The sequence below is a fragment of the Acanthaster planci genome, linkage group LG08 (genome assembly GCF_054643075.1).
Source record: "Acanthaster planci isolate LZ-2023a linkage group LG08, COTS_SCS, whole genome shotgun sequence".
Classification (NCBI taxonomy): domain Eukaryota; kingdom Metazoa; phylum Echinodermata; class Asteroidea; order Valvatida; family Acanthasteridae; genus Acanthaster; species Acanthaster planci.
In genome coordinates, this window is record NC_141784.1 from 10,091,793 (window position 1) to 10,116,707 (window position 24,915).

Genomic DNA, 24,915 nt, shown 5'->3' on the forward strand with positions numbered 1-24,915 from the left:
CACCTACGAACCGGATAGACATAGGGTGCGTTCGATTAGCATACACGTGTAAGTCAAACTTACACGAGAGCGTTCGTTTAGCCATCACGTGATGTTCGTGCCTGCCCTGGTGTCAGCCACCACTACCCCAGCTGGCGAGCGGGTCTCTGGAGGCTGCCCGAGTGTAATGACGTCACGGATGGACTGTTCGAGCATGGACGTACATGATGGAATGAGGCGGGGACTTGACATTTTTCCCAGAATGCCTTGGAAAACACACTGCGGCGTTTGATAAGCCTCATTTTGAGGCTTCCCTCGTGTGTAACGTGTATTCGAGGAAGCTAATCGAACACACCCATTATCTTTAGGCAAACATGAATTCTCAGTTCTGATTGGTCGATCCATGGCAACAAACAGTGTGATATATAACCGTATTGCACGGTTCATATGAAACCCTGCGTAATGGGCTGTTCTAACTCTCAACGCATTGCGCATTTTTAAGCTAAAAGCAAACGCACATCTGCATGACTGTAAATTTAAAAGTCGCGTGTTTGCCCGTGCTGATCATCACCTGTTTAAACGCACGTACAATTCAAACAATTTCCTATGGTTACCCTCCCCAGCTCCCCAAGTCCTCCGGTCACTGTTGTCATCTGGAGCTGGACCGCAGGCGGCGCACTGAGACCCAACAATAGGTGCGTTCGATTAGCTTCTCTGAATACACCAGCGTTACACCAAGAGAAGCCTCCAAATGAGGCTCATCGAACGCTGCAGCGTATTCGTCAAGGCATTCTGAGAAAAAGGTCAAGTCCCCACCACGTTCCATCACGTCCATGAACGAACAGTCCATCCGTGACGTCATTACACTCGGGCAGCCTCCAGAGACCCGCTCGCCTGCAGGGGTAGTGGTGGCTGACACCAGCCTGAGGGCCGGAACGAAGATCACGTGATGGCTAAACGAACGCTCTCTGTAAGTTTGACTTACACGAGGACGGAAGCTAATCGAACGCACCCATTGAGAAGGGCCCGGGGTTGGGGACCCAACGAGATTCGTCCAGGATTGTAGCTGCTTTTAATTTCAAGTTGGGGAGAATATCATTACCCCAGCAAAAATACGGGCGATTTGCAATTAGTTCGCCTCCGAGAGTTTGCAACGCGTTATTGTGACCAACCCCCGTCCAATGCGCGAAATTTGTCGACCGTTTCCAAACGCGCATTGGGTCCACAGATTTCGCGCTCTGGGATTGGTCAACGCGTTGCAAATACTGTCATGTAACACCCGTATTGAAAATTGAAGTGGCAAAGTTTGCCATGCCCGCTGTGACATGCCTCGGAGTCGGTGCGAATGTACAGAATCTGTGCTCTCCACAATAGAGTATCGAACTGTGACGTCACTGTGAACCAGAAAGTGCAGTGCAAACGAATGGAGTACGCGCTCGTGTTGGTTCACGCGTTGGTTCTCGCGCTAATGCCTTTTACACACTAATTGTGCGCGTGACGTATTCATTTCGGAACTCTACTGACAACTTTGCACAGTGTTCTCGGTGCGTTAACAACTGCAGCTTGATTTTTTACTACCAAGAAGGGTCCATCTCACGGCGACATAGCGCACAAGAGTGCTGGGTCAACTTTGCCCTTACGATAAAAAATGACACTGTTTCCCAACAATACCTATACCAAACCCCCTAACTTGAACATGGCCACGTGCAGGATACCCAACTGGGTTCACAAGATGCTACTGAAAGAATTTTGGTGTCACTTTTGACCATTACATAATGTCATTGTAACGTTACAGTCACAGTATAAATGTTGAGGCTGCATGTAATTGAGTCCTCGATTGCGGACGTGGACTCCATGCAAATCTTGAAATCCTGAATATGACGTGCACACGTTGAAACCAGGGCAAATGTTCAAACATGTACGGTTGCGAAACCTCACCCTGATAGGAAAGATGAGACTGGGTGAAAAACAAACAGAGAAAAATCTGAATAGAAACTAAATTGGAGGGAGACGTCTGAATCTGTGCGCATTCATGTAAACGCGCGATGTTGACTGAATGTGACAGTCCCTCGTTGTGTCTAGCCATCTAGCCTCCTTTTTCACTTTCAAATTTTCCTTGACTGGCGACTAATTGCCGCAACGCTGCTTGTGTAGTCATTGGTCTAAAACCTCACTGTTGAGAGATATACTTGTGGCAAACATGAGTACTGTTAATGGTACCACCGTAATGTATTGCTCAATGGGAAAACTATCTGGTACTTTTCAATGAATAATCTTTTTGGTATTACTTCTATTGATACAAGACATTTTGGGCCAATAGTGCAATCAAATGTCATTCATTATTAGTTGATTGGAGAGTTGGAGAACAATAAATTGATATATCCGGGGGAAAAACAACCCCTAACTTATTTTGGGTGTTGAAAGTTTTGACATTCGATTTCCATCGCAATCCATTTGTAGGCATCACTGTTCACCTAATCTGTGTAAATTGTGCAGTACTTCCAAATGAAGAGATGGCAATTGATGTATTTTTGTCTTTAAATAAAAAAAAAGAACACTGCACTTGTTGCTAGCTTGTTATAATCGCTCAGATTTATTTCCTGCTAAGCCAAAGTCCCACTGAGTCCCCAAACAAAAGACCATCAATGCAAGTACACCACACAGTGATTACGCGCACACCAATTTTATTTCAACTTACGCATTTGTCCAATTTACAGAGATTGTGTCCAGTATATTACCGCTGAATTTATGTGATAAACATTTACAGGCACTTGGTTGGTGGTGCTGCTGACCTAGCCTTTTCTTTTTATCTCTTACAATACCAGAGTAAACCTATGCATTTTAAGCTCCAAAAATATATGTCTATAAAGTAATATTGTCAAATAATTACTTTGGTTAACAGCTGATATATCTGTACACCAACAATTACTTTACATAGTGACCAAGAAGAAGTTTACCAAAAGGTAGCTTCAAATTACAACACGAATGCTCAGTACTAAACGATCTTCTAATAATGGTTTCACAGTGCCAAAGTGGGCGCAAGATACAAGTTGTTTCCGCTGACAATGGGACTTCTTGACATTTGGTTTCGGAGGGATTTGGAGATCTTGTGGGAACCAAGCCTGTCGAGGGTTTAGCAGACACTGAAGGCAATCTATTTGATTTCCTTCATGGACTTCAAGTACCGAGCCAAAATGTCATTATAGATCACAAGCTCTTCTTGGAAAAAGGGCTTACGCACAAAACGTGGTACATGTACATGTATTTGATTCTTTTTTCAAGCATTTGTGAGAAACGGGAAGGTTTGCTTGGGTTCTTAAAACTAAAGTGAGGGAAGCACTAGGTGCTTGTTACTAACTCTTTTTTGGAATATCTGTTATGCGGAATTAATGTAGCAGGCCTACGCGCTACTGTCAGTAGCACTGATCTGACTGAATCTCATAAGATGATCCTTGAGGCCCTTTTAATGAGGTACCTTTATTTCAATTTGCAACGGAGAGAGTAAGCTGAACTAAGGTTGGCATCCCTGGCATTGATGTGGGGAAAAAAATGAGAATTCCTCTTAGTTTTCAGTGCAATATTCTCTTAAAGAATGAGAGAAAATAATTTGAGAGTGACTTTTAAAAATGGGGGGGGGGGAAGTGAAAGTGGTGGTGTCCCCTCACTTTTGGTTCGAGGGAACAAAATCTCTGATAATTAACTCTTGGTCAATCGTACAGTTGAATTAACTTATTAGCATTCGTATATCCTTTTATAGACCTAGAATTAATCCAGATGAGAATCTTAATGTGTACATGTTCAAGTAAGTTAGAGTGCATAATTGCTCTGAATGTTTATAAAAAGTGAGACTCTAAACAAATCATGCCCACTATAATACAATGCACTTGAGAACTCTTGAAAACTCGGTGACAGAAATGACTATTATTGTGTTCTATGCACGAACATAAATGCTCAAACTGTTGTTAAAATGATCTTAAGATCTACGATTGTTTAAAATAAACCACAACACAAATTCCAAAATTCATGTGCTGCTGAGAACAAATTCATGAAGTGTTTTTTAAAAAAGGAAAAAACTTAGTGTTTAAAAAATGCATTTTTTCTTACTAAAAGTGGAATGACAAACAGTCAGTCGCCGAATAAAAGAGCCAGGTTTGTGGGGGATAGCTGGGGAAATCGCCTGATTCCTCTCTAGCTCTTTTAATTAAGGTTCAAGAGACTATCCTGGTGCTAGTGATCGCTGGTGCTTCACAAGAAAATTACAGGTGTACCACTGCACCTATACAATATTGGACTACACAAGAACTAGGAAAACCTCCAAAAAATAAGGTAAATTTGCAGTCCTTGGCAAGGGTAACAACGGACACGTACATTAGACCTAGTTCACGGCATATGGTACAAGAAGTGCAACCTGCACGCATGTACAGTACATGTATTTTGATTCCAATGCAAGAAATGGCAATTATCTTCACCAGCTACTGCACTCCAAAGCCTTATTCAATATCGATTGCACGTTCATTTACAGGCTACTCTGCGTACATATACACGTAGATTTAAGTATAACATTGCCACTTATTCAATCCCGGATTTCTCAGCAATTCTGCGACAAATTGTCCAGAATTGTGGAAATTCTCTATTTTGCTAGCGCCTTGGGCTCTACTGTTTTCTCATCCTTCAAGCTCTTCCATTACCTCCTAGGGATATTACCAAGTGTTAAGACATTTACTGATTTCTTTGACACAATTTACTTCCTAATTGAGTTACTCACCCCTTTTCATTCCTTATCCTGCAACTCATTTTACACTTACATCTGTTCTAGAAACTTACATTTTCAAAATAATAACTCCTTTTTAAAACAGGCAAACAAATAGTACTTTTTTCAAATGACAAAACACACTTGCAACCTTGTCCCTTCAGAAATTCAGTGTCCACTTCTAGTCTCTACACTATCGGAGTAGGAAAGGAGAGTCCATGGGACAAGGTTGTATGCATCTGTTATAGATGTTTTACTCTACAGTGTTTTGATATAACGTAATATGTACACACAGTGAGCTAAAACAGAAACTAAGGTGAAAAATGTGTTTGCATGTAATGAGTATGCACTTAGTAACGCAGCTTTTTGTATTTACACGAAGCATACGCACAAGTGATAACAACAGGAAGTAATGCTCCACATTCAGAAATTCAGTGCTCAAATTTGCCCTTCACTGTACATTATTTTACAATAACTACCAGGATAAGCTCAATAATTTACCTCAGTTGCCCTGCCCATGACCACAAACCAAAGATCTTGTGACTTAATGTTAAATTAAATGTCTGTGTACATCAAAGACATTACCTCAGTTTTGTCCAGCATTAAGTACTTGACCTTTCAAATGAGGTACAGGGTTACATGTATATTAACTAAAATGCATCACTGTTGTGACTGGACGATAAATTAACCGCCACCCCCAAAAAAGATCAAGACAACGCATCTTAAAAACGAAACAAGAAATAACGGTTATTAATTACACAATTCAGTCTCCCATACATATGTATACACAGGGATGAGGAAGCTCAAGTATAACTGATACGCCAATGACACATGTTCTCTGAAATCATACACTGTACAATCAATACATTTTCTTTCATAGATTACTCTTAAAAATTTATTTCTCAATAACTTTACAGTGTACTGAATGGATTATACTCTGTTATTGTTCAGAGGTGACAGGTGTTTCTTTTCTACAAAACAGCCAAGTTGTTTGCATTCGTTAATAGACATTTCATATTGGTGATACTGCGTTCTCTGTTAAAGAATTTCAATACAGCAAGCCAAATGTACAGAAATGACATATCCATAATCCAGAACATCTGTTACTTTTGTAAGCTTTTTATTCAAAACATTGCAGTGTTTCAATCACTTATTTATCATATACATACAGTCAAGGGTCATATCGACACAGGCTATTTGTCACATATGTATTTCATTTCATTGACAATTATGTTCACTGACACTTGAACTATGTAAAAATGTGGTAAAAGTGTAAAAAGAAATGAATAAACTTAAGAAACTGCCTTCAAGACAGTAATGGGTACTTTGATTTGTCACTGGACATACAAGTCTTTACAGAGAGCAGCAGAGGAAACTAACTTTAAGAAGTTCACATGTGCACATACCAGAAATGGTAAAACTAGTCAAATAGGAATTTGCATCTGAAATAATTCCAATCCGCCATCTCTTCTAAAATCTCTAAAAATCCTCAAAGCTTCTGAAATTTACTAACTCAAATTCCTTTTTGAAAGAATGGTCTTTAAAACTCGAAAGTGTGCTCACTGTGTCTCTTTGCTAAATGCACGTAATCCTATGCTTACGCATGGAGACTTCCCACAATAGGACATTCACTGCTGAGTAAAAGCATGCCCTCTTTTGTTCCTTTCGAAGCTGGTTGACTACTATAACTTCTGAATGAAGTTAAGTGCAGGTCTGAATTTCCCAAATTTCCTTTTGCTGTAAAAAAAAATTTAAAAAGTAAAGTTGGAATGACACTTTGAGAATATTTAAGGGTTAAAAAGTCTTGTACGTGTAAGTGGATCATCTTTTGCCAGAGTGCTCGACATGTTTGGGGACGCCACTCCTTCGTAGGCTGGAGACTGGTCTCCTTGTGTCTGCAGCATCTGCTTCTGAGGGTCGAGGAGGATTCTGATGAGAAGGTTCACGCTGAGAATGAGGGGTAGGGGAGGAGTGGTAAGGCGGGGCATGGAGGGCCGACAAGGGGTCCATCTCTTCCTCGTACTCCAGGTCCTGGTCTCCGATGCTCCGGCGATGCTTCAAGTCCAGCTCCTCCTCTTCGTCCGCCTCTGCCTCCTCCCGAGGTGTCTCCTCCTGCCCTTTGTCCCCATCCATCCTGTCATCGTCATCGTCATCATCCTCAATGTCTGCGAACATGTCGTCCTCCATGAAGCCATGGCTGTCCCAGTCATCTTCAAAGTCGTTCGCCCGCTCCTGCTGGAGGGCAGACAGGGCAAAGTTGCCCCGCCGCAGCTGTGCAGACATCCTACGCCGAGCAGCTCGGGAAGTTGGCACAAAGAGCATCTCGTCGATGTAGTCCTCGTCCAGTGTTGCAATGTCAGAGTCAGGGCCCTTGGTGTAGCAGCTACTGCCCCCCTCGCTACTTCCGTCTGTTCCTCTTCTGCTGTTTATCCACCCTGGGAATAAGGCAGAGAAAATTCAATACCACATCCAAAAAGTGGCTTTCCGTACCATGAAATTTTGGAAAAGGTTTCTTGCTAAACACAATTAGTTGAGCAGGCAATCTGCTTCACCAATTGTGTGGCTTAATGTATTCTAATGCAACAAAATAATCTGCCATCCATACCTGACATTTCAAATGAAACATCTTCACCCAATAGCCCCATCTTGAAAGCATTATTTGTACCATATGCTGAGGGCAGTTTTTCAGTACCCAACATCAGAGCCAAAACTACAGAGCAATTTACTTCAATGTCAAAATTTCAAAATCTGTTGTGCCTTTGGCAAGGAGCATTTACAGGGCAGCCAGGATTGTTGGGATGGTCTTACTCTTTGCTAAATAAATTGACACAACTTTTAAAATTCTTGTAATGTTCAAGAGAAGTTACAGATCTTGGAAACAATAGTATATTTCTTGGAGGAATTTTAGAGTGGGCTTGAAACGGGGGAAAATGCCACGAGGCACTCAAAGCCATCTTTGCCCTTTACACAACTATCTCAGAAAGTCCTGCATAATTGGTCTTTAGCAATTCTGTAACCACAATGCCAGTATTTCACTTTCAAATATAAGTTTGAAAACAACAAACAGTTTTTACTTTGAACAACTGATAAAATTATGTCAGAAATAAAAAAAAAGTTTAAGCTTCTTCAAAATATTAACAGGTTTTAGAAACAAACAAAAGATTGGACAACTGATAAAATTATGTCAGAAATAAAAAACGTTTTAAGCTTCTACGAAAAATTAACAGGTTTTAGAAACGAACTGAGAGTTAATAGGCAGAACAGAAGAAACATTGGAAACGTTGAAATAGTCCAAAATACAGACAAGTACGACTGCAGTTTCAGTGCACTGCATTCCTGCTGTTAAAAACATCTCAGTGTGTTTAATAGCTGTGGTGCTGCACTGGGAAAACAGGTGTGCAACAAGTCAACGATTAATAGACCTCTGTAATAATGATGCCACACTTTTTTTTGCCATGTGTGGTTTCCTAGAGAGCCAGTGGGGTCCAATGGTCCACTGACATCCGTAAGAAAGTGCACAGAGCGTGGTGCCATTAGTACAGAGGTCCATCCAACAGCCAGTCTGAAAAGACAGAGAAGGGATAGTACTACTGCTTAGCGTGTAACTTTACAAGCATAAACTCATGCATGCATTGCATGGGTTCAGAGATCTAACACATCTGTTGACTCACCAGAAAGCTTTCCAGGTTTTTTGCTTTAGTTCTAGTGACAAACACTGCTTTAACAATGCTGGTAAATTTTACAAGTCTAAAATTCTGTGCTTGGCACAAGCCATTGTTTTTCCCTTTTAAATATTAGTGCGTCCACGTACATGTAACCTCAGGCTTAAACAATGCAGCTAATGATCATGGTTTGTGCCAAAGTAAGATCATGGAGGATTAAGGAATCTGCCGTAATTTCATGTAGAGTTGTTGTAAAACACAAATCCAGAAGTTCTCACAAATCCCAGTCTCTACATACATAGTGGATGGGGTATGAATAGTGACAACAGAATGCTTTGTTTTCACACTTCATTTGATTATGTACCGGGTAGTACCTTGACATGAGATTAGATGAACAGTGAGAACTTGTAAGGAAATAACAACACTATTTTAATCTTTACCATGTTGGAAAATGCAGCAAATTTTTCAAGCTCAAAATTGGGCTGGAAGCGTTTGAACGAAAAGTTCATGTCACCGTCAAAAAGCCAGCTTACATGTAGAATACACTGGTAACAGGTTTAATAAACAGAGTACGGTACACAGAACTAAAATAGGCATTCAAAACTTATGAAAAACTTACCTTTCAAATTAAATCAAGTTTAATTCCAAATTTAGGTGTGCAACATAAGTTTTGTTTAGCTTGAAAAAAATGCAGGCATAAAGTTCACTTCCCAGAATTCTTTTTCTCAGTCATGAATTATCCCTTTCGTTAATGGGGGATTTTAACTGAGGCCTTATCACAAGCTCAATTAGTAGCTTAGTTGTTAAATGACTTTGTCTAAATCAAAATAAATCCCACAATGCTTTAAATGTGAGTAAAAAATAATTTCGATATTATTGTCACAGTGCACAGTTCACCTAAAGTCACATCACAGGTTTGGTAAGAAGTACAAAGGGATGAACCCTGACAAAGACTTGGCTTTCCTCCCAATAGACCTCTATCATAGGGCAGCCATCTTACTTTTCTATCATTCAAAGCAATGAGATTTGAAGCTTCTTATGGTAGAAGTTGCAAGTAAACTAGATAGGTTTGCAGCAGCACCATGAATATACCTCTGTTTTGAGTATGTGGGGTTCTGAAAGGCACTGGTGGTACTCAACGTTTTGGACAGTACGCTGTCTGTCGTCAGGAGACTGCATGAAGTCTCCTGACAACGGACAGAGCATACTGTCTCTAGCTGATGACGGACAAGGCATACGGTCTGCAATGTTGAGTACCACCAGTGCTTTTCAGAACCCCACATACTCAAAAAAGAGATATGTCCATGTTGCTACCCCAAACCTATCTAATTTATTCAAAGCAATGTAACCAAACTGAGGCTGGAAGGAAAACTAGTCTGTTGCCTTTTACCAACATGTGAAGTTGTGTTACTCTTGCCAATGGGTCTACGGGGAGCAAGACAAACATGGTAGCATCACGGCAAAGGTCTATTCATTTGCACAGCTTGGGACTTAAGAGAGGATGAGTTGTACTAGTAAATGACCTTTGGGGATTTGAAAACAAGAAGTGATGAGCCATTTATCCAATATGCCCAGTGCATTAGTAAAGTTGAAAGAACATGCAAATCAATGCATTCACGTCTACTTGGATCTATGAAGCAAAACCTGCGATTTTCTCAAACTGCAAAGCTTGGTCACTGAATATAGCTTGACATTAACTTGAATAAAGTTGTGATTGCATTATAACAAGTGGACAGTCAGTAATATGCATGTATTCCCAACATACACTACAACACAGGTTAGGATGCACATATGAACGTTATGCATGGTGGGTTGAGCTTTTTAGAGGGGGAATAATTTCAAACGGTCGCTGTTGTTTCAAACTATCCCATAAGTCACAAGTGAACTTTGACACCGTAAGAGGTAGGGGAAGGGGTGTTGAACCTTGACATTTGCATCAACCCCCAAAGATCAGTACATGTATACAGTACGTCGACAGGAAGGAGGGCATTGGAAATTTTAGGACTACAGGAAAGCTTTTGCAAGAGGCTTTTATTTCTATGGTAATTTCATTCATTTGATGAAAAAGTTTTATTTCAAATACCCTTTTTTGTCCCTGAACTGCATCCCAGATGTGATCAGCTGCCTTTCTGTTTGACTAGATTCAGTGACTCTTTCAGACTAAATTCAAGGCTATTCCATGCACAAAAAGAAAGACTATTTCAGTAAGCAGAGAGATTACATTTCAGAATGTCACATCGAATGCTGTTTATTAAAGTGAAACAGCATCAACAACAACAAAAAAGCAAAGAAAATATGTATATAATTCCTCTTAAATCTCTGAAGTCAGCATCAATGCCGTGCAGTTCTAGTAACATGGCAACAATTCAAAGATTCAGTCTTGTGTTAACAGGAAATCGATGCAAACTTATGCATGGGAAACCCTAATGTGAACTGAAATTCCACTGTGGTATGCAATTCAAAGGGGAAAAGGTTAGATTAAGTTTAAATTCTTCAAGAAAACAAGTTAATCACAGATACATGTCCATTCATCAGCACACGGGCTTGACAAAAGCAACTGTTCAGGCATTTCAAGTTAAGTATTCCCAAAATGGATAAGATCAATGCGATGCCAGCTGTCTGAAACTCAGTATTTGATGGTTAAAATGCCATTCCATTCAAGGAGGCAGCTGTTAAATTTCTTGCCCCCTCCCAAATCTTCTGAGGGCAGTCAGTTTGGCAGTCAGTCAGTCTCACAGCCAACTGCTCAAGCAGCAGTCATGCATCATGCAGTGGAGGCAGCCCATGCAATCACATCATGCGCACAAAAGGAGCTCCATCAAAGGGAACAGTTCTTCTGAAGAACCACATCTGGAACTTCCTTCTAGGGAGAGCATGAATCAACTTCCAAACTCAAAGAAACAAAATGAACTGAAATGTCTCACAGGAGCTCTTCCTGCAGCAACACAACTCATTAAACTCAAACACAAACTACAGCAGACGAACATGGGGCTCATTCTCGTCAGTCGGTGCCATGGCAACATGCAAGATGCAGAATTAGGGAGAAAACAGGAGACGGAAAAGTAGGCCTGGATAAAATCAAGGGATGGGATGAGTTGTAAACAGTTAGGTAATGGAAGATGTTGAGACAAGGAGGACAACACATGTCACAGGAGGAAACACCGAGGAGATAATGTCAGAGAGAGGATCATGAGAATGAAGATGCAGCAGTATATTACCCAACTACTGAATATGATAATGCTATCTGGACTGGCAGCAAGTGCTGTAATTAAAAAGAAAAGATAGATTTTCCTTTTGCATGTGTCTTGTTGGGAATGAAGAGCAGTCACAGCTTTTCTCTCTATGAATATTCACAACTGTCTTGAATGACTCTCTGTGATACATTTGGGAGAACTCTTTCTACTCACTAGGAATTTCCAGAAAAACATGAGCCATAATTGTACATTACTTGCTTAGCAAAAAACCGTTGCTGGCTAATATGCCACTCAATGTGTATTGCTTTTAAGCAGCTCTGCACCAATTTCTGCTGAGCACGAGAATCGCTGAGCCACGTTATCGCTTAAACAGCTACAAATCAGGTTTCGGGATGGTAACATTGGGCATACTATGCTGCATCCTCTGGATAAAAGCAATGAAAATAAAGGACAGGACAACACATACCAGATGATAGCAGAATAAACAACTGAAAAAGAAAATTCAAGGTTCTTTTTGAGCAAAGGAAGGACTGGAGTCCCCTGCTGACTCATCTTACATGACAGGGCATCGGACAAGACAAGCCAGGGGTATCCCAGCGTGCACTGGGCCGCAGCGGGCAGACACCATAGATACAATGAGCACCGAGTAACAGCCAAAGCCATGGATGCGTACTGACCCCACAAGGCTACGCCACCACCCTCCTGTGTAGGGGGACGGAAAGATACACAGATACATGTACATATGTAGAGAGGCATGTATAGAGAAGGACAGTTGTGATTTGAGATAAGCTTGGAGGGGGATGGGGGCATGGGTGGCTTTCCAAATCAATGTATCCTGGATTTCTACGATTAAGCTTACACAAACGATGGTGAAATAATCACACGTGGAAATCTTAAGGTTCGCAAAGTCAAGATATTCAATTCTTCCAATTTAACTCATTTTCACTCAAACTGTTAAAAAATCACGCCATAAACAGAGGGTGAAATCTCTCAACTTTCCTGACAAATTTCAAAATCAAGCACTAAAACTGGACACAAAAATGGCTCATTTTTGAACACATGAAAATTTAAACCATGATCCTCTACCAAAACTACGTCTAAGTACCAGCCCAGCAATGAAAGTAGTTACAGGAATGCTTTTCCTTCATCAGAGCCACCCATGCATATGTACTTCAAAGGGACTTTCAAGAAAGTCCCAGTGCAAATAGAATGCAAACTGATAACACAGATTAACCGAACGAGTAAAATGCTGTCGGGGCCAAGGCATCGGAAATCTATGCAATCTATTTGCTAACCAAACTTTTCTGCAGGGATATGCCGATGCTACTTTTTTTCTGCAGTTCAAAATCTACTAAGAGGGAATAGCTACCTATGCAAGTACATATGAATGTAGTTTACTCTCTGCTATTGCCAAGATTGGTTCTATCATTACACTGGGCAACAGGGCAAGCATGGGTCCAAAGAGCATATACCTACTATGATCATTACATGCACGCTGCAACTGTGAGAAAAAACAGCGAGGACTTCTTAAAACTAACAAATTTCGTATAAAAAGTGACAGCCAAGAAGGAGCCAATACTTTTTTAATGATTTTTTTAAAGGGAAGGTGAATGAACACTGCAAATGATCACACCAATTTTGGAAAGAGAAATGGGTATTGTGACAAAAGTGACAAAATGGCCGACATTTTCACCCTTCTGTTGAGACTACGATTCTAAAGTCTGAATACATACTGTCGTGGGAGAAAAATGCTTCATTGGAAAAAAGGAAAATCAAACTTGAGAATTGGAAAGTTGACCATGAAATTACCTTCTGTTTCTTGTGTTCGTCAAATCTGCAGAATGGTAGGCGCAGACAACCATAAAAGAGGGTGGAAGAAGTAAGGTGGGAAAAATTATGGTGAATGCAAATGGACACACTGAAAGGAGACTGCTCCAACAAATAGTCACGTCACTCCAACTGTCCCATATCGGAATACTATACCACTCGTGAAATAAGATAAAAACCATCATCATAATCACTGATCAGATATTAACTGATCAAAAGGTTGACATTGGAGGATTTACAAAGACACCCAGCCGTATTTGTTATAAATACCTAAGCTCACAAGAAAGTCCACAGGTTGGTGGCACCTCCACCCTCAGAGGATGGGCACCAAAAGCATTTCAACATTTCTAGGATGTTTGGTACATGTATGTTAAAACGGAAACCAGGCTAAAGCTTCTTTGTATATCAGCAGTCCAACAAATGAGCCTCATCTGAATTGGGTGATATGTTCTATTGCTTGTTGGAGTGCGTAGGTAGCTACATTGAACATCCCACTTCAGACATAGCCTAAGTCACAATACATGCAGCACGTGCCAGTTTGCAGTTAACCATTTGAAACACTGTCCAATCTCAAGTAAGTTAATTGATTGTAAAGTCTGCATGTCCAAATACCCAAGGTTAATTCTGTTCTCATCCTGGTAAATGCCCATACCATACACATATAGTAGACAGAACACATAAACAACGGCGCTTTTGTTTATTTGTGGTATTCCAGTTTACTAGTGCAGCATATTCATCTGAACAAATTGTAACAAGGCTTTGGCTGGTTGGGGATGGTTATGAGGGATTTATCTAATGACACAGGCTATAAGGCATCCTTTTGAAAATTACGCTTAATATTACACTGTACTGCGGCAGATCTGTTTCGACTTTTCAAGTGTCTCAAAATAAAAAAACACCAAGCAACGCTTGAAAAACGACAAGGGAAAAAAAATGCAGACTGTGAGGTGCAGGCATTTGTGATGTACCAAACATCAGGCCAAGACACGAGGATTTGCATGCATGCAAACGTGGGGGGAATCTTTCTAAACACACCACTGAAGAAACTAACAAAAGGAGGAACCGGACACAGAGAAACTTGTCAACACAAACACCATCTACACCAAAAGGTCACGGCAGGTTCAGATTTCAGGCATTGGAAATTCTAGTCAAATTTCATCGTGATACTGCATTTACATGTTTTCATAAATGGGCCCTTCACTTATGACATTCAAATTTTATTTTGAAGTAAGCATTGCATTAAAGCTTTGGTCGTCAACACTTTCAGTCCACAAAAGGGCAGGCTACCGGTATGGGCCAAACACAAACATGGGAGACCTTTTTAGACCACAAGCAATCCAGAATGATCGGAAGAGTACGTGTACGAGTTCCAGGACTAGAATGAGATGACTGCATCGGCAGCAAAATCAAACGTTTGGTTTAAGTGTGCAGGCGAAACACTCCCAGTTGAAGTCAAGTAAAAGGTTTACAATAGCACCATACAAAAATAACTCTGTTGGGAGTATGCGTGGTTTGCTCCGTCCGTTGTCAGGAGACTACCCTGTTCATTTACCAGGAGCCGGTTTTAGGATATGTTATGGTGAGCCCACACTAGCTGGCTACCCAGCATGATATGCAGCAGAGGGGGACCCCTCCCCTAAATGTGATGCATAAGCTATACAGGAATATCCTCAGGCTCCCTTGAAACCTGAAAGGGGTTCTAGAGATTTTTATTTTTTTTGCGTTTTTTATTATATTATCCTTTTTCATCATTAATGGTTACATTTTAATCTACAAACCGACAAACATTTCAAGCAAAATTTGCTTGAGAACACTATTAAACATGCTCTTCTATTTAAATGTGATGGTCCCAATGATTCTGATTGATCTGGAGAATATGTATAAAAAACAAATAATTCAACAAATGTCACGGTCATGTAACTAGAATGGGTCAGATTTCTCCCGTTTCTGAAAATGTCCAAAATATTCTGAAGTTTGAACAATTTGCCTCATTAAGTTCAGGCACAATTGCCAGGTTATCCCTCACCTTCATAATTACTCTTTTTGGTTTATCATTAAATTAAAAAAACATGTTTTGTGTGATTTTAAAGGTTGATGTCCTTCAGTTTTCTTTCTTCGCTGTTTTTCCTGTATCCATTTGTTTCCATGTAACCTTATGTAACCAAGCAGCGCTGTGATATTTGAAAGATATTTGCCTTTCAGAGGGAATAAAATTTGCAAGGACATATTCAATACATTCACTGTGGCGTGTCAATCACCGACATTGATACAGTTGCTTGTGTCTGTTTTTTGTGAGTGAATGAAGGTGTCACTGAGTTTATCTTTTTGAGGGAAACAGTGTCACACAGCTTGGGCTTCACTCTCACAGTATTTATGTAGCTACCATGTAACAACCTTTTGCAATGCCGATATAATTTATAATGCTGTTTAAATATGGAATGCATCAATCAAACTCAACACTGTAAGAAAACTTGGAAATCAATTTGGACAAAGTTGCTCAAAACACCAATCCCTCCAGTAATAATACTCTGAGACACAATTCCACAAATACATGTACATATCCGTAGACAAAAAAGTCAAAATGTTATAAGGTTTCATCCAGTGAAAAGAACAGAACAGAAATCAGCAAACCAGAAAAATTAATCACTGAAGTCAATCATTTAATGGTTGCCTACTGGCCCTGACTGGACCTCACGCCTAGCACCGTATGGGGGTTCTACGCTCTAGTCCCTTTTAATAAAATGAGAAAGGCTAGGCCTGTCTTGAAGGTCAGCACAATTCTGTGGCGTCTGAATATTGAATAAGTGTAGTACCCACTAACAAATTTCTCATACTCTGTATCATAAGTGTACATGTGCATCAGGCATGCAAGCGGGGAATACGGCCGTTTCACAATAGTGCGCCAATCACACGTTGGCCAATCACAATGCGCGAAATTTGTCGACCCAGAGCGCGTTTGGAAAGGGTCGACAAATTTTACGCGTTATGATTGGCCAACGCATTGCAAACTCTTGGCGGCGCACTATTGTGAATCGCCCGTATTCAGACAAAAGAAATCTCAAACAAAGCCAGATTTTGTACAGTATTTCTTTTCAGTTTTTAATGGCATGCTTTAGAAGTAAAAAAAAAAAAGGGAAATAAGCTGATCAAAAGAAATGTAACATGCCTGATATGTACACAGCGTGTGCCAGCTCTGTAGCGCTAGGGCAAGACTGAGAGTGCGAGAAGAGACTCTGGGGCCGTGTCCGAAACGGGCTAGGTCTACTGTCTGCGCGTCTCCATGCGTTTCCAATGGAGCAAAGACCTAGACCTAGCCCTAGACAAGAGAGTGGGATGCAGCCTGAATCTGAATGTGTTTAAGCCAAGATGGTAGCCTACACAGTTTGCACATGGCAAGGTTGCCACATGTACATTCCAAGGTGACCACGAGAGGGCGCTGGACAACAGCATGTACATTACAAAGAATGTACATGCCCAAAAGTGTCAGAGGCTAGTCTGACTTGATGTCTGAGACCGTGTCCGAATCAACTGGCTGCAGCTTGGAATAACACACACATCTATGGAAAGTGGCCGCACAATGGCTACCATAGCTGCAAGTGCTACTGCTAGCCACAGCCATAACAGTCAGACATGGCAGTGGGACATTGAGGCAGAGAGGTAACTACATGCACCAGTCCATTATTCCCACGCCTGAGTAGGCATAAACCTTTAATGTCAAATGGGATAACTACCATCAAAATGAAAGCATATCAGGAGAATGGTTAGCAACAGCCGAAGGTGAAGACAGCCAAAGAGAAGTGAATTAGTATGCACGTGAGGGTCAAGAATTCCTTGGAAAACACTTCAAGTCCTTCTGAATGGAACTACGAAATTATCACCCCTTTATGCATGAACTGCCCCACCCCTACCTACAGTAGGATGGTACATTCAAGCATGTGTCTTGTATTATGAAAATGAGTCCAACATCGTTCAAAGTGTTGCTATGCATAAGGACATATTCAGTAGCGAAAATATCTTGAAAGTAACAAGTTTCTTATGCTGATATTCTGCTTCCTAAACAAATCAATGTCAACTTTTTGTAAGCAAATCATGTATCAAGTCTTCTGAGATGCTTCAAGCAGTCAAGATGTAACTTGGAAACTTGGAGTCAAAAATGCAAAGTTTTCCTTTTTCAAATTTGTTGTCTGCAGTACAGATGCTCAAAATTTTAAGAAAAAGGTGCAAATTTCCATAGATCTGAAGGGTCCACAATGGTCAAGGAAACCGAACAAAAGCTTACATATATATTACTTCATTATTTTTCAATAGAGTCATCAAATCCAGACATCAATTTGTGATGCCCGACTCATTTTCACAGAGCGGGTAACTGGTTAACAAGGCATGCCATCTACAATGGTTGAGAGATGTGAGTTCTACATGAATGCAACACTCAGTGTACATCAAAGCACTCTGCAGACATTAAAGGCTCAGATTGATTCTTACAGGGAAAGATTCAACAATAGCACCAAGCTAATATACATACATTTAACTACATGTACACGTACCCATGACAAATATATTTACTATAATGCTAAATCCAAGAGAGCAATGTAAAACAAACAACACATCTTCATTGACTTTTGAACCACACGTCGCAATGCGCAAACCTCCCTACGCTTTTTGCGCATTTCTTTATTTGATTTACACGTGCAAGAGTGAAAGTACAACTCTTGAGCCATTCTAGACTCATGCTCAATTTTAATATCAGAAATCAAAGTGGCAAAACACTACTTGTGATTTTCGGGCAAAAAATATTAAACATGTTCATTTGAAAGCAGCAAAAAACAAAAAAAAAACACAGATTCATCAGAAACTGTGGTCCACATAGTTCAAATCTTAGACTATCCTTGCCAACAGCAGAGTAGGCAGAGGTAGATGTTGTGACTTGAATTAACCACCGTTTCTCACATTATCCTCCACGGATTTTGATCCATGTCCTAAATTGGACTTGATGCAATATTTTGTCACTTGATATTTTTCATACCAACATATCCTTCATCCTCTGAGATATTTAACAGAAAGATTTGTAGGAAGCTTAATTAAAGCAAAGAGTGTCAAAGCCCCCCGAAAACACCAGGGGGAGAATCCAGCAAACACATTTGGGGCTTGATGAAGAAATACAAGGCAGAATTCAAACCCTTCAACCACTGAACACAATAGCAGCACTCTATCAAATGATCAAACAATATTTTAATGACATTTAGGAATATGTTTGGAATTTCTGAAAAATGAGATGATTATCAAAATGCCTTTGCACTGCCAAGTGGAAAATGGATCCAAGGAAGCCTGTGCACTAACCTTCTGACCTCATCTGGCACATAAATGTACTCCATGCTGACCAGATTGGATAATTCATCCAGGGTTTCCACAAACTTCAGTTTTCGGCTGAACTTAGAACTGGTGAAAGCGAATGTTAAAAATATTTGAAAATACAATTTTCATTGCATGCAAAGCCCAAAACCAACTAAAATTTAACCAAAACCCAACCCAAAGCCAAACCAAAGTCATACCTAAAACCCAACCCAACCCAAACCAACCCAACCAAAACCAAATCAACCCAACCCAACCAAAACCAAACCAACCCAACCCAAACCAACCCAAAACCCAACCCAAAACCCAAACCAACCCAAAACCCAAGCCAACCCAACCAAAACCACAAATAGGAAAAAAAATGCTAAAAATGCAAACTCATGATACATGGTTCACCAACCTTATGAATGGCCTTGTGAATCGTATGATGGTCCTCAGCCATGTCGTAGGATGGACAATGTACAAGCCCTTTAGGTTTTTGCGAAGTCTGGAGACAAAAGGCATGACAATCAGTGAAAACTTAGGCCAGCTTGCTGTTCTGTAATATACTGTTTGACCACATTTAGCTCTGGACAAGCTGGCAAAGGCTTCAAGAGCGACCGCACTACCCTGTCTGGTCTTTGAAACTTAACAAAGGGGTACATGAAATTATCACATTAAAGGCCCCTCTGTCAGGGCTGTCAAACTCTCTGCTCAGTCATACACCCGGCTCTCAGAAGGAACCCCCTGCATGACTATCATGGTACATGTAATCACGCCTCAGCACATGCACCTAGCACAATGGGTTAGCTGAGGTGTCTTGCAATGATGTTGAGACACAGACATCTTTCCAGATAGTTGAACGGTTTCAGGATGTTTACATTTACATACCATCAGAATGACAATCTATTTCTAATGTTTATCTTTGGCCAAACACTGAAGTTGAAAAGCCAGTTCACAGATGACTTTGCAAATTCACAGAATTGCCCAATATATTACTTCTTCAATCCAGCTGTGCTCAGAGTTCAAGAACTCAAGAATTGAGAGTTCAAGTGGGGTAGAAACTGGGAATCAGCTGGGGTGAAAACGTGCAGAAATACACGTATTTTCCAGTTACTGATCATTGCTCCAAATTACGGACTGTCGGCTTACTTTCTGTCGATCATCTGATAGCATTTCCTCATCCAGTTCAGGCTGGGGATGCGATTCTTGGGAGCTGCACCGTGGAAGTATACAATCATGTACTCGTTGGCTACCAGCAGTTCTAAAGTGCTAATGACGTATCTGGGATGCACAGTCACAAACATGCATGTTGGAGTCTGAGATATGGTCTCAAATCAGTTTGAAGCATTACTGCTAATGTGCTCGTTGAGAAGTGAGAAGTTAAGAAAAAAAGAGGACTTTTTTCTTCTTTTCTTAGTGCAAAATTGCAAAAATCTCACTGGTTCAAAACCATCAGCAATTAAAACAATACATTTACTTCAGGTGATGGCTGAAACTGTAGCTCATTTATTTAAGTGGCAAGGACATCTGAACTGTTTACACATATAGCAGAATATTGTGAGCTGGACTTTTGTTCAACAGCTTGGGTTTTTTTTATCTTCAAGGCATCTGGACATATTGATCATACATTACAAATAGAGGGTTAACATGGTCAACAACACGTGAAAACATGCATTCCACAGTCACTGATCAAATAGTTCTGTTTAAGAGCCTTCATTGACGAAAATGGATCAACTCAAAACTGTGAACTCTGAACAAAATGTGGCAAGAAAAATAACCCGGGTGATGGAGCCAGTGATGCATCACCCAGCTCAAATTGCACAAGAAAGAGTGTATCCCAATGGCCAGAAATTCCTGGAATTCTGATCTCTGCTATCACTCCCAACAAATCTGATGCGCAACTTACAGGAAGAGGTTGTTCATGATGTAGTTGTAATCTTTGCGAGACCTGTCTGGCATGTAGCAGGATGCCAATACAATAATGGCATTCACTCCATCACCATAGTAACCTGTCCAAAGAAAACAGGAAAATGCGCCACAATAAATAGTAACAATGTTGGTTTATGACTCAAAGGAAAAAAAAAATCTCAGAACCAAGAAACTGCCTCACAAACCAGACAATGATTGGCAATACTGTTTCCCTTTCAAATGATCAGTGAGACCAATTTTGATTATACTCGTGTGAGAAAGCAAATGCAAATGTTGGAAAAAACTTCTATCAGTTTGGACAGATTTAAAAGGACTTGTGCTTGGCTTTGAACATAGTATAAATGACCATAAAGACAACATCTGCTTATGGGTGTGCATAATGGGTGCCTTTAGACATACACCAAATTTTGGAGCAATGTGTTCATGGCCAACCAGAATCTGGAGTTCTCCTCAGCTAAGCTGTGCCACGATTCCAAAAGGAGCTGACTTAATTAAAAGTCAAGTGCCTTCCAGCAGGACACATTTGAAGGAATCACATCTACCTACCTCCGTGAGAGAGCACCTTCTTATAGGGATTGATGGCTCTCATGTCCAGGGTGAACTCCTTGTTGGCGATGACCACCTTGCGCCAGTTTCGTCGGTCCTCCATCTCCTCTTGGGCGGTGTACTCGGGAATGGGCTCCACCCCCGGGGACTGCAAGGTGTCATCTGGTAAGAAAAAAATTAAAGGAATAAATAAAACAAAATAAAATAAAGAAAAGACTTGGGCAAGTTTCAAAGATCCCGCTTATTTCCTTTGAGACCACCAATGACTCAATACTGAACTGGGACAAGTTCTTTATACACAAAACGGGAACGGATGAAGCTTCCACACAGAGAAAAACAAACCGTGAAATTATACATTAACTTTAGAAAACGGTAGAAACAAGTACTACCAGAAGAACAGAAGGACGTCAACAACAATGACCAGATAAGTTAACAGAAACAGAAAACCGATTAGAAAAGAACAGCAAGTAACATGCTAACTTGAGCAGGGAGAAAAACAAACAATTTTAGTGAAACAGACAGATAATATTGGAAAGTTACAGAAAAGAGAAATGATCATCAATGAATAGAACCCCATCATGATGGTTGAAAGCCGGAATCAATTAGAAAAAATACACGGGATGTTAGGATTAATGTCTGGGTGTAAACAGAAGTGGACTTGAAAGTGACAGGGTGGGATGTCAGGATTAATGTCTGGGTGTAAACAGACAGAATTGAAAGTGATAGGGTGGGATGTCAGGATTAATGTCTGGGTGCTCCTGATTGAACAGGAACAAAGAAAATCAAACAAGACCAAAGAAAACCCTACATAAACTTAAGGGGATTACAAAGAGACAACGGGCTCAACACATAACTTGGCCCTTGACTAAGACTGTAGAACACCCCTCTTCACAGTTTTCATAGGTGACACTGGAGTTCCATTTTTGACTAATGCACATGGCTCAGATGATAATTTTTGCAGCGAGTGCGCAAAATCAATTCAAAATCAGTGAAATTCTGTCCCTTTTGAATGTGTGAACTGGTCATGCAAGACATTCTTCCATTGTTTTAATTAATGGGTAAGCCACATGTCATCAACAGTATCAACAGTTGTTTTTTTTTCACCGACTTGATACAGGAGTGCTAATAGGTGTCTTCAGGGGGATTACTGCAGGTGTAAGTGGATGTACATTACACAATGGGTATCACAGAAAGGACAAAGAATGGAGACATCATGAGTGCAATGCACAAAATGTGCATGACAAGAATGGTACAGAACAGATTGAAACAGAACAGATCAGGTCAGAACAGGACAGAGGCAAGGTAGACCAGACACACACCGTAGCAGAACAAAATCCATTTGCGACAGATCACGCACAAAACAGGACCATAACAAAAATAAATCCCACTTCATAGAAACTGACAGACAGAACAAACCAAAGGAAAAAAAAAAAGAACAATGTCTGAGCAACTAATCCGTAAGATGTTAAACAGGAATGCTGCATGTTGATTAGTCTGATGGCGGTTAGTCTGCTACCAGCGTGACGCGAGAGGATGGAGTGTGGACAGCGGGCGGTATCGTCCAAAGCTTACCGTCCCAGGACATCTCGGCACTGCTGGGTGTGAGGATGGCAGGCGTCGAGGGGACACTCGTGGCATCCCCTTCCATGCTCAGGGACAACCCCGCGGGGATGGGGACCACCTTCTTGGGACTGTTACTCCAGCTTCGCTGGTCACGGCCCTCGGCTAAGAGTTGAAGTTTTCGATTTGTGAATTTTTCAGCATGCAAAGGGAGGGTGATGTGGAAACCATATTTTTTTTTGGCAACTAGAAATGCAAACTAGCAAGCGACTGCAGTAATTTGTGGGTCACTTTTCATTGGTAACAAGAGCTGTGTGAAGTTTAAACCGATGGCTGATGACGCTATAAAAAAGTTTCACCCAGAGATCACCCAATCCAGAGGATAGTCTACACAGTGTCCAGTATTTCATTTCTGAGACAAACTCGGAAAAGTCAACACGGTATTTCTTCATTGGAGGAAACCAAGCAAAACAAGTACGCACTTCCATGGCCTAATTGATGTAAACTGTGAACCTTGAAAATCTGCTGTGGGATTGGAAGGCACCAACTATATACCCTGACCGTTGAGGAAAAAGCAAGGAATCTGAGCAGAAAAAAGGGAGATAGCTATCATAAAGCTTGGGTGAGATCTGCCAAGCCATCGGCTGGGCAGTTGCTTGCTGCGTGTAGGGACTAAATTATTGCCTTTCAAACTATCGCTTTAAGTTTTGCCGAACCTTACTTTGAAACAGAGCACTTTCTAAACGGTATTCTCCATTCGCAGGGATGAACAAATGTGGACTGAGGTAAAAACATTGGAATTTAGTTGGTAAAGTGCTACTGACACCTGGTTCTGAAGTGACCTAGCAAATCATCCTAGATTTCTTCATAATCTGAGACTTTTCTCATTTCAAGAGGAAAAAAATGCTGTTTATCTTTCAGTTTCACAGTAAGGCCCATGAGATTTGTGTACAAGTTAATACCATGTACACTGTACAGACTACACCTCTGTAGCACCCAACTGCTGCTTTCACTACTGTTTAAGCCTTGTGAGATCTTTGCGCTACCTGGCAACGGAGACTCATCCATGTCCTCTTCGTCAAAGTCGTCGTCCCCAGCCAGCCTCTCTGCCCAAGCACTCATGCCTTCCACTGAGCCATCGTCAGACAGCATGCTGTGTCGGGTCCCAAGCTTGCTATCCTGTAAATCAAGGTCATCTGGCATCATCTCAACATTTGCATGACAAGCACGCAGGAAGGACAAAACATTACTATGCTTTCCTTCTGTTTTGCCCAGAATCTGCATGCAGAGATCACTTTCAGAACTCTGTTTGGGAAACTCAAGCCCTTAAAAAACTTGACAAACTACAAAAGAACTTCAAATGTTTGTATTTACAGTACTAACCTTTGTTGAAATCAAGTAACGGCTGTTTCTATCTGTTGAAAGGCACAGTTTAGTATGTAGTGGTGTTCATTTATGGCTGGGGTAGTTTGGGAACCGGGTACCCAATTCCCATTACAGGCAGGTACCCACATACCCAATTCCCATAACAGACGATTGCCTGGGTACCCATAATTATTGTTGAGATCAGAGCAAAATGCAGAAGTAAAGTTTATCCAGGCCGTCAACGTCCACATGTTACTACGGTATTAAAAAACTGCATCTCTTCCCGTAAGTCTCACAATAATGTAAACATCTCCAACGTAGACTACGCGGAATTGTTGGTACACGGTCTCAAAAGATGTTTTATTCAGATTTTTTTCAAATAGTTTTCTAGCAAGTATCAATAGAAAAGGGTGCATGCCTTTCTAAAATGATGGACCAAAATTTCCCCAAAGTAGTTTCGGGTAGTAAGTTCAACAAAATGGAATCAGGTTTCTGTATTCAACAGTCAGGTTTTGGGTACAAAGTACTCATCACAGCCCTACTGGTAATCCATATCAATCTTTGCACTCAGCCCTTATAGTCCCTGCAACTGACTAAAACAGCCCTGTATTTTACTCCCAGTACCACCTTAAACTACCCTAGCACTCCATGAGTTTAGAGACTCATCACAGAAAGCATACAATATAATGCAAGTGGTAATGCATTAAATTCTCTTATACCACTGTCGTAGAAATGGATCACAAACAAATGACAAGGCATTTGCACTTACTCT

At 40.8% G+C, this 24,915-nt stretch overlaps 1 protein-coding gene across 7 annotated transcripts in view; it reads right to left on the minus strand.

The window, feature by feature from the left end:
* Window positions 1–2,646: 2,646 nt before the first annotated feature.
* The window catches only part of LOC110979360 (uncharacterized), a 43,921-nt gene continuing 21,652 nt past the window's right edge, over window positions 2,647–24,915 (minus strand). For 3 of the 7 annotated variants that reach the window (XM_087140536.1, XM_087140535.1, XM_087140538.1), the window contains 10 exons: window positions 23,825–23,957; window positions 22,791–22,943; window positions 21,219–21,380; window positions 20,650–20,752; window positions 19,893–20,024; window positions 19,162–19,248; window positions 18,750–18,848; window positions 13,395–13,419; window positions 12,143–12,287; window positions 2,647–7,164 (listed from right to left, as the gene is read on the minus strand). In XM_087140536.1, the coding sequence (XP_086996662.1) occupies window positions 6,551–7,164; window positions 12,143–12,287; window positions 13,395–13,419; window positions 18,750–18,848; window positions 19,162–19,248; window positions 19,893–20,024; window positions 20,650–20,752; window positions 21,219–21,380; window positions 22,791–22,943; window positions 23,825–23,957 (1,653 nt within the window). In that variant the 3' untranslated portion in view covers window positions 2,647–6,550. The remainder of the gene's footprint in view (window positions 7,165–12,142; window positions 12,288–13,394; window positions 13,420–18,749; window positions 18,849–19,161; window positions 19,249–19,892; window positions 20,025–20,649; window positions 20,753–21,218; window positions 21,381–22,790; window positions 22,944–23,824; window positions 23,958–24,915) is intronic. The other 4 variants (XM_022235085.2, XM_087140537.1, XM_022235091.2 and 1 more) reach the window with 4 other exon arrangements.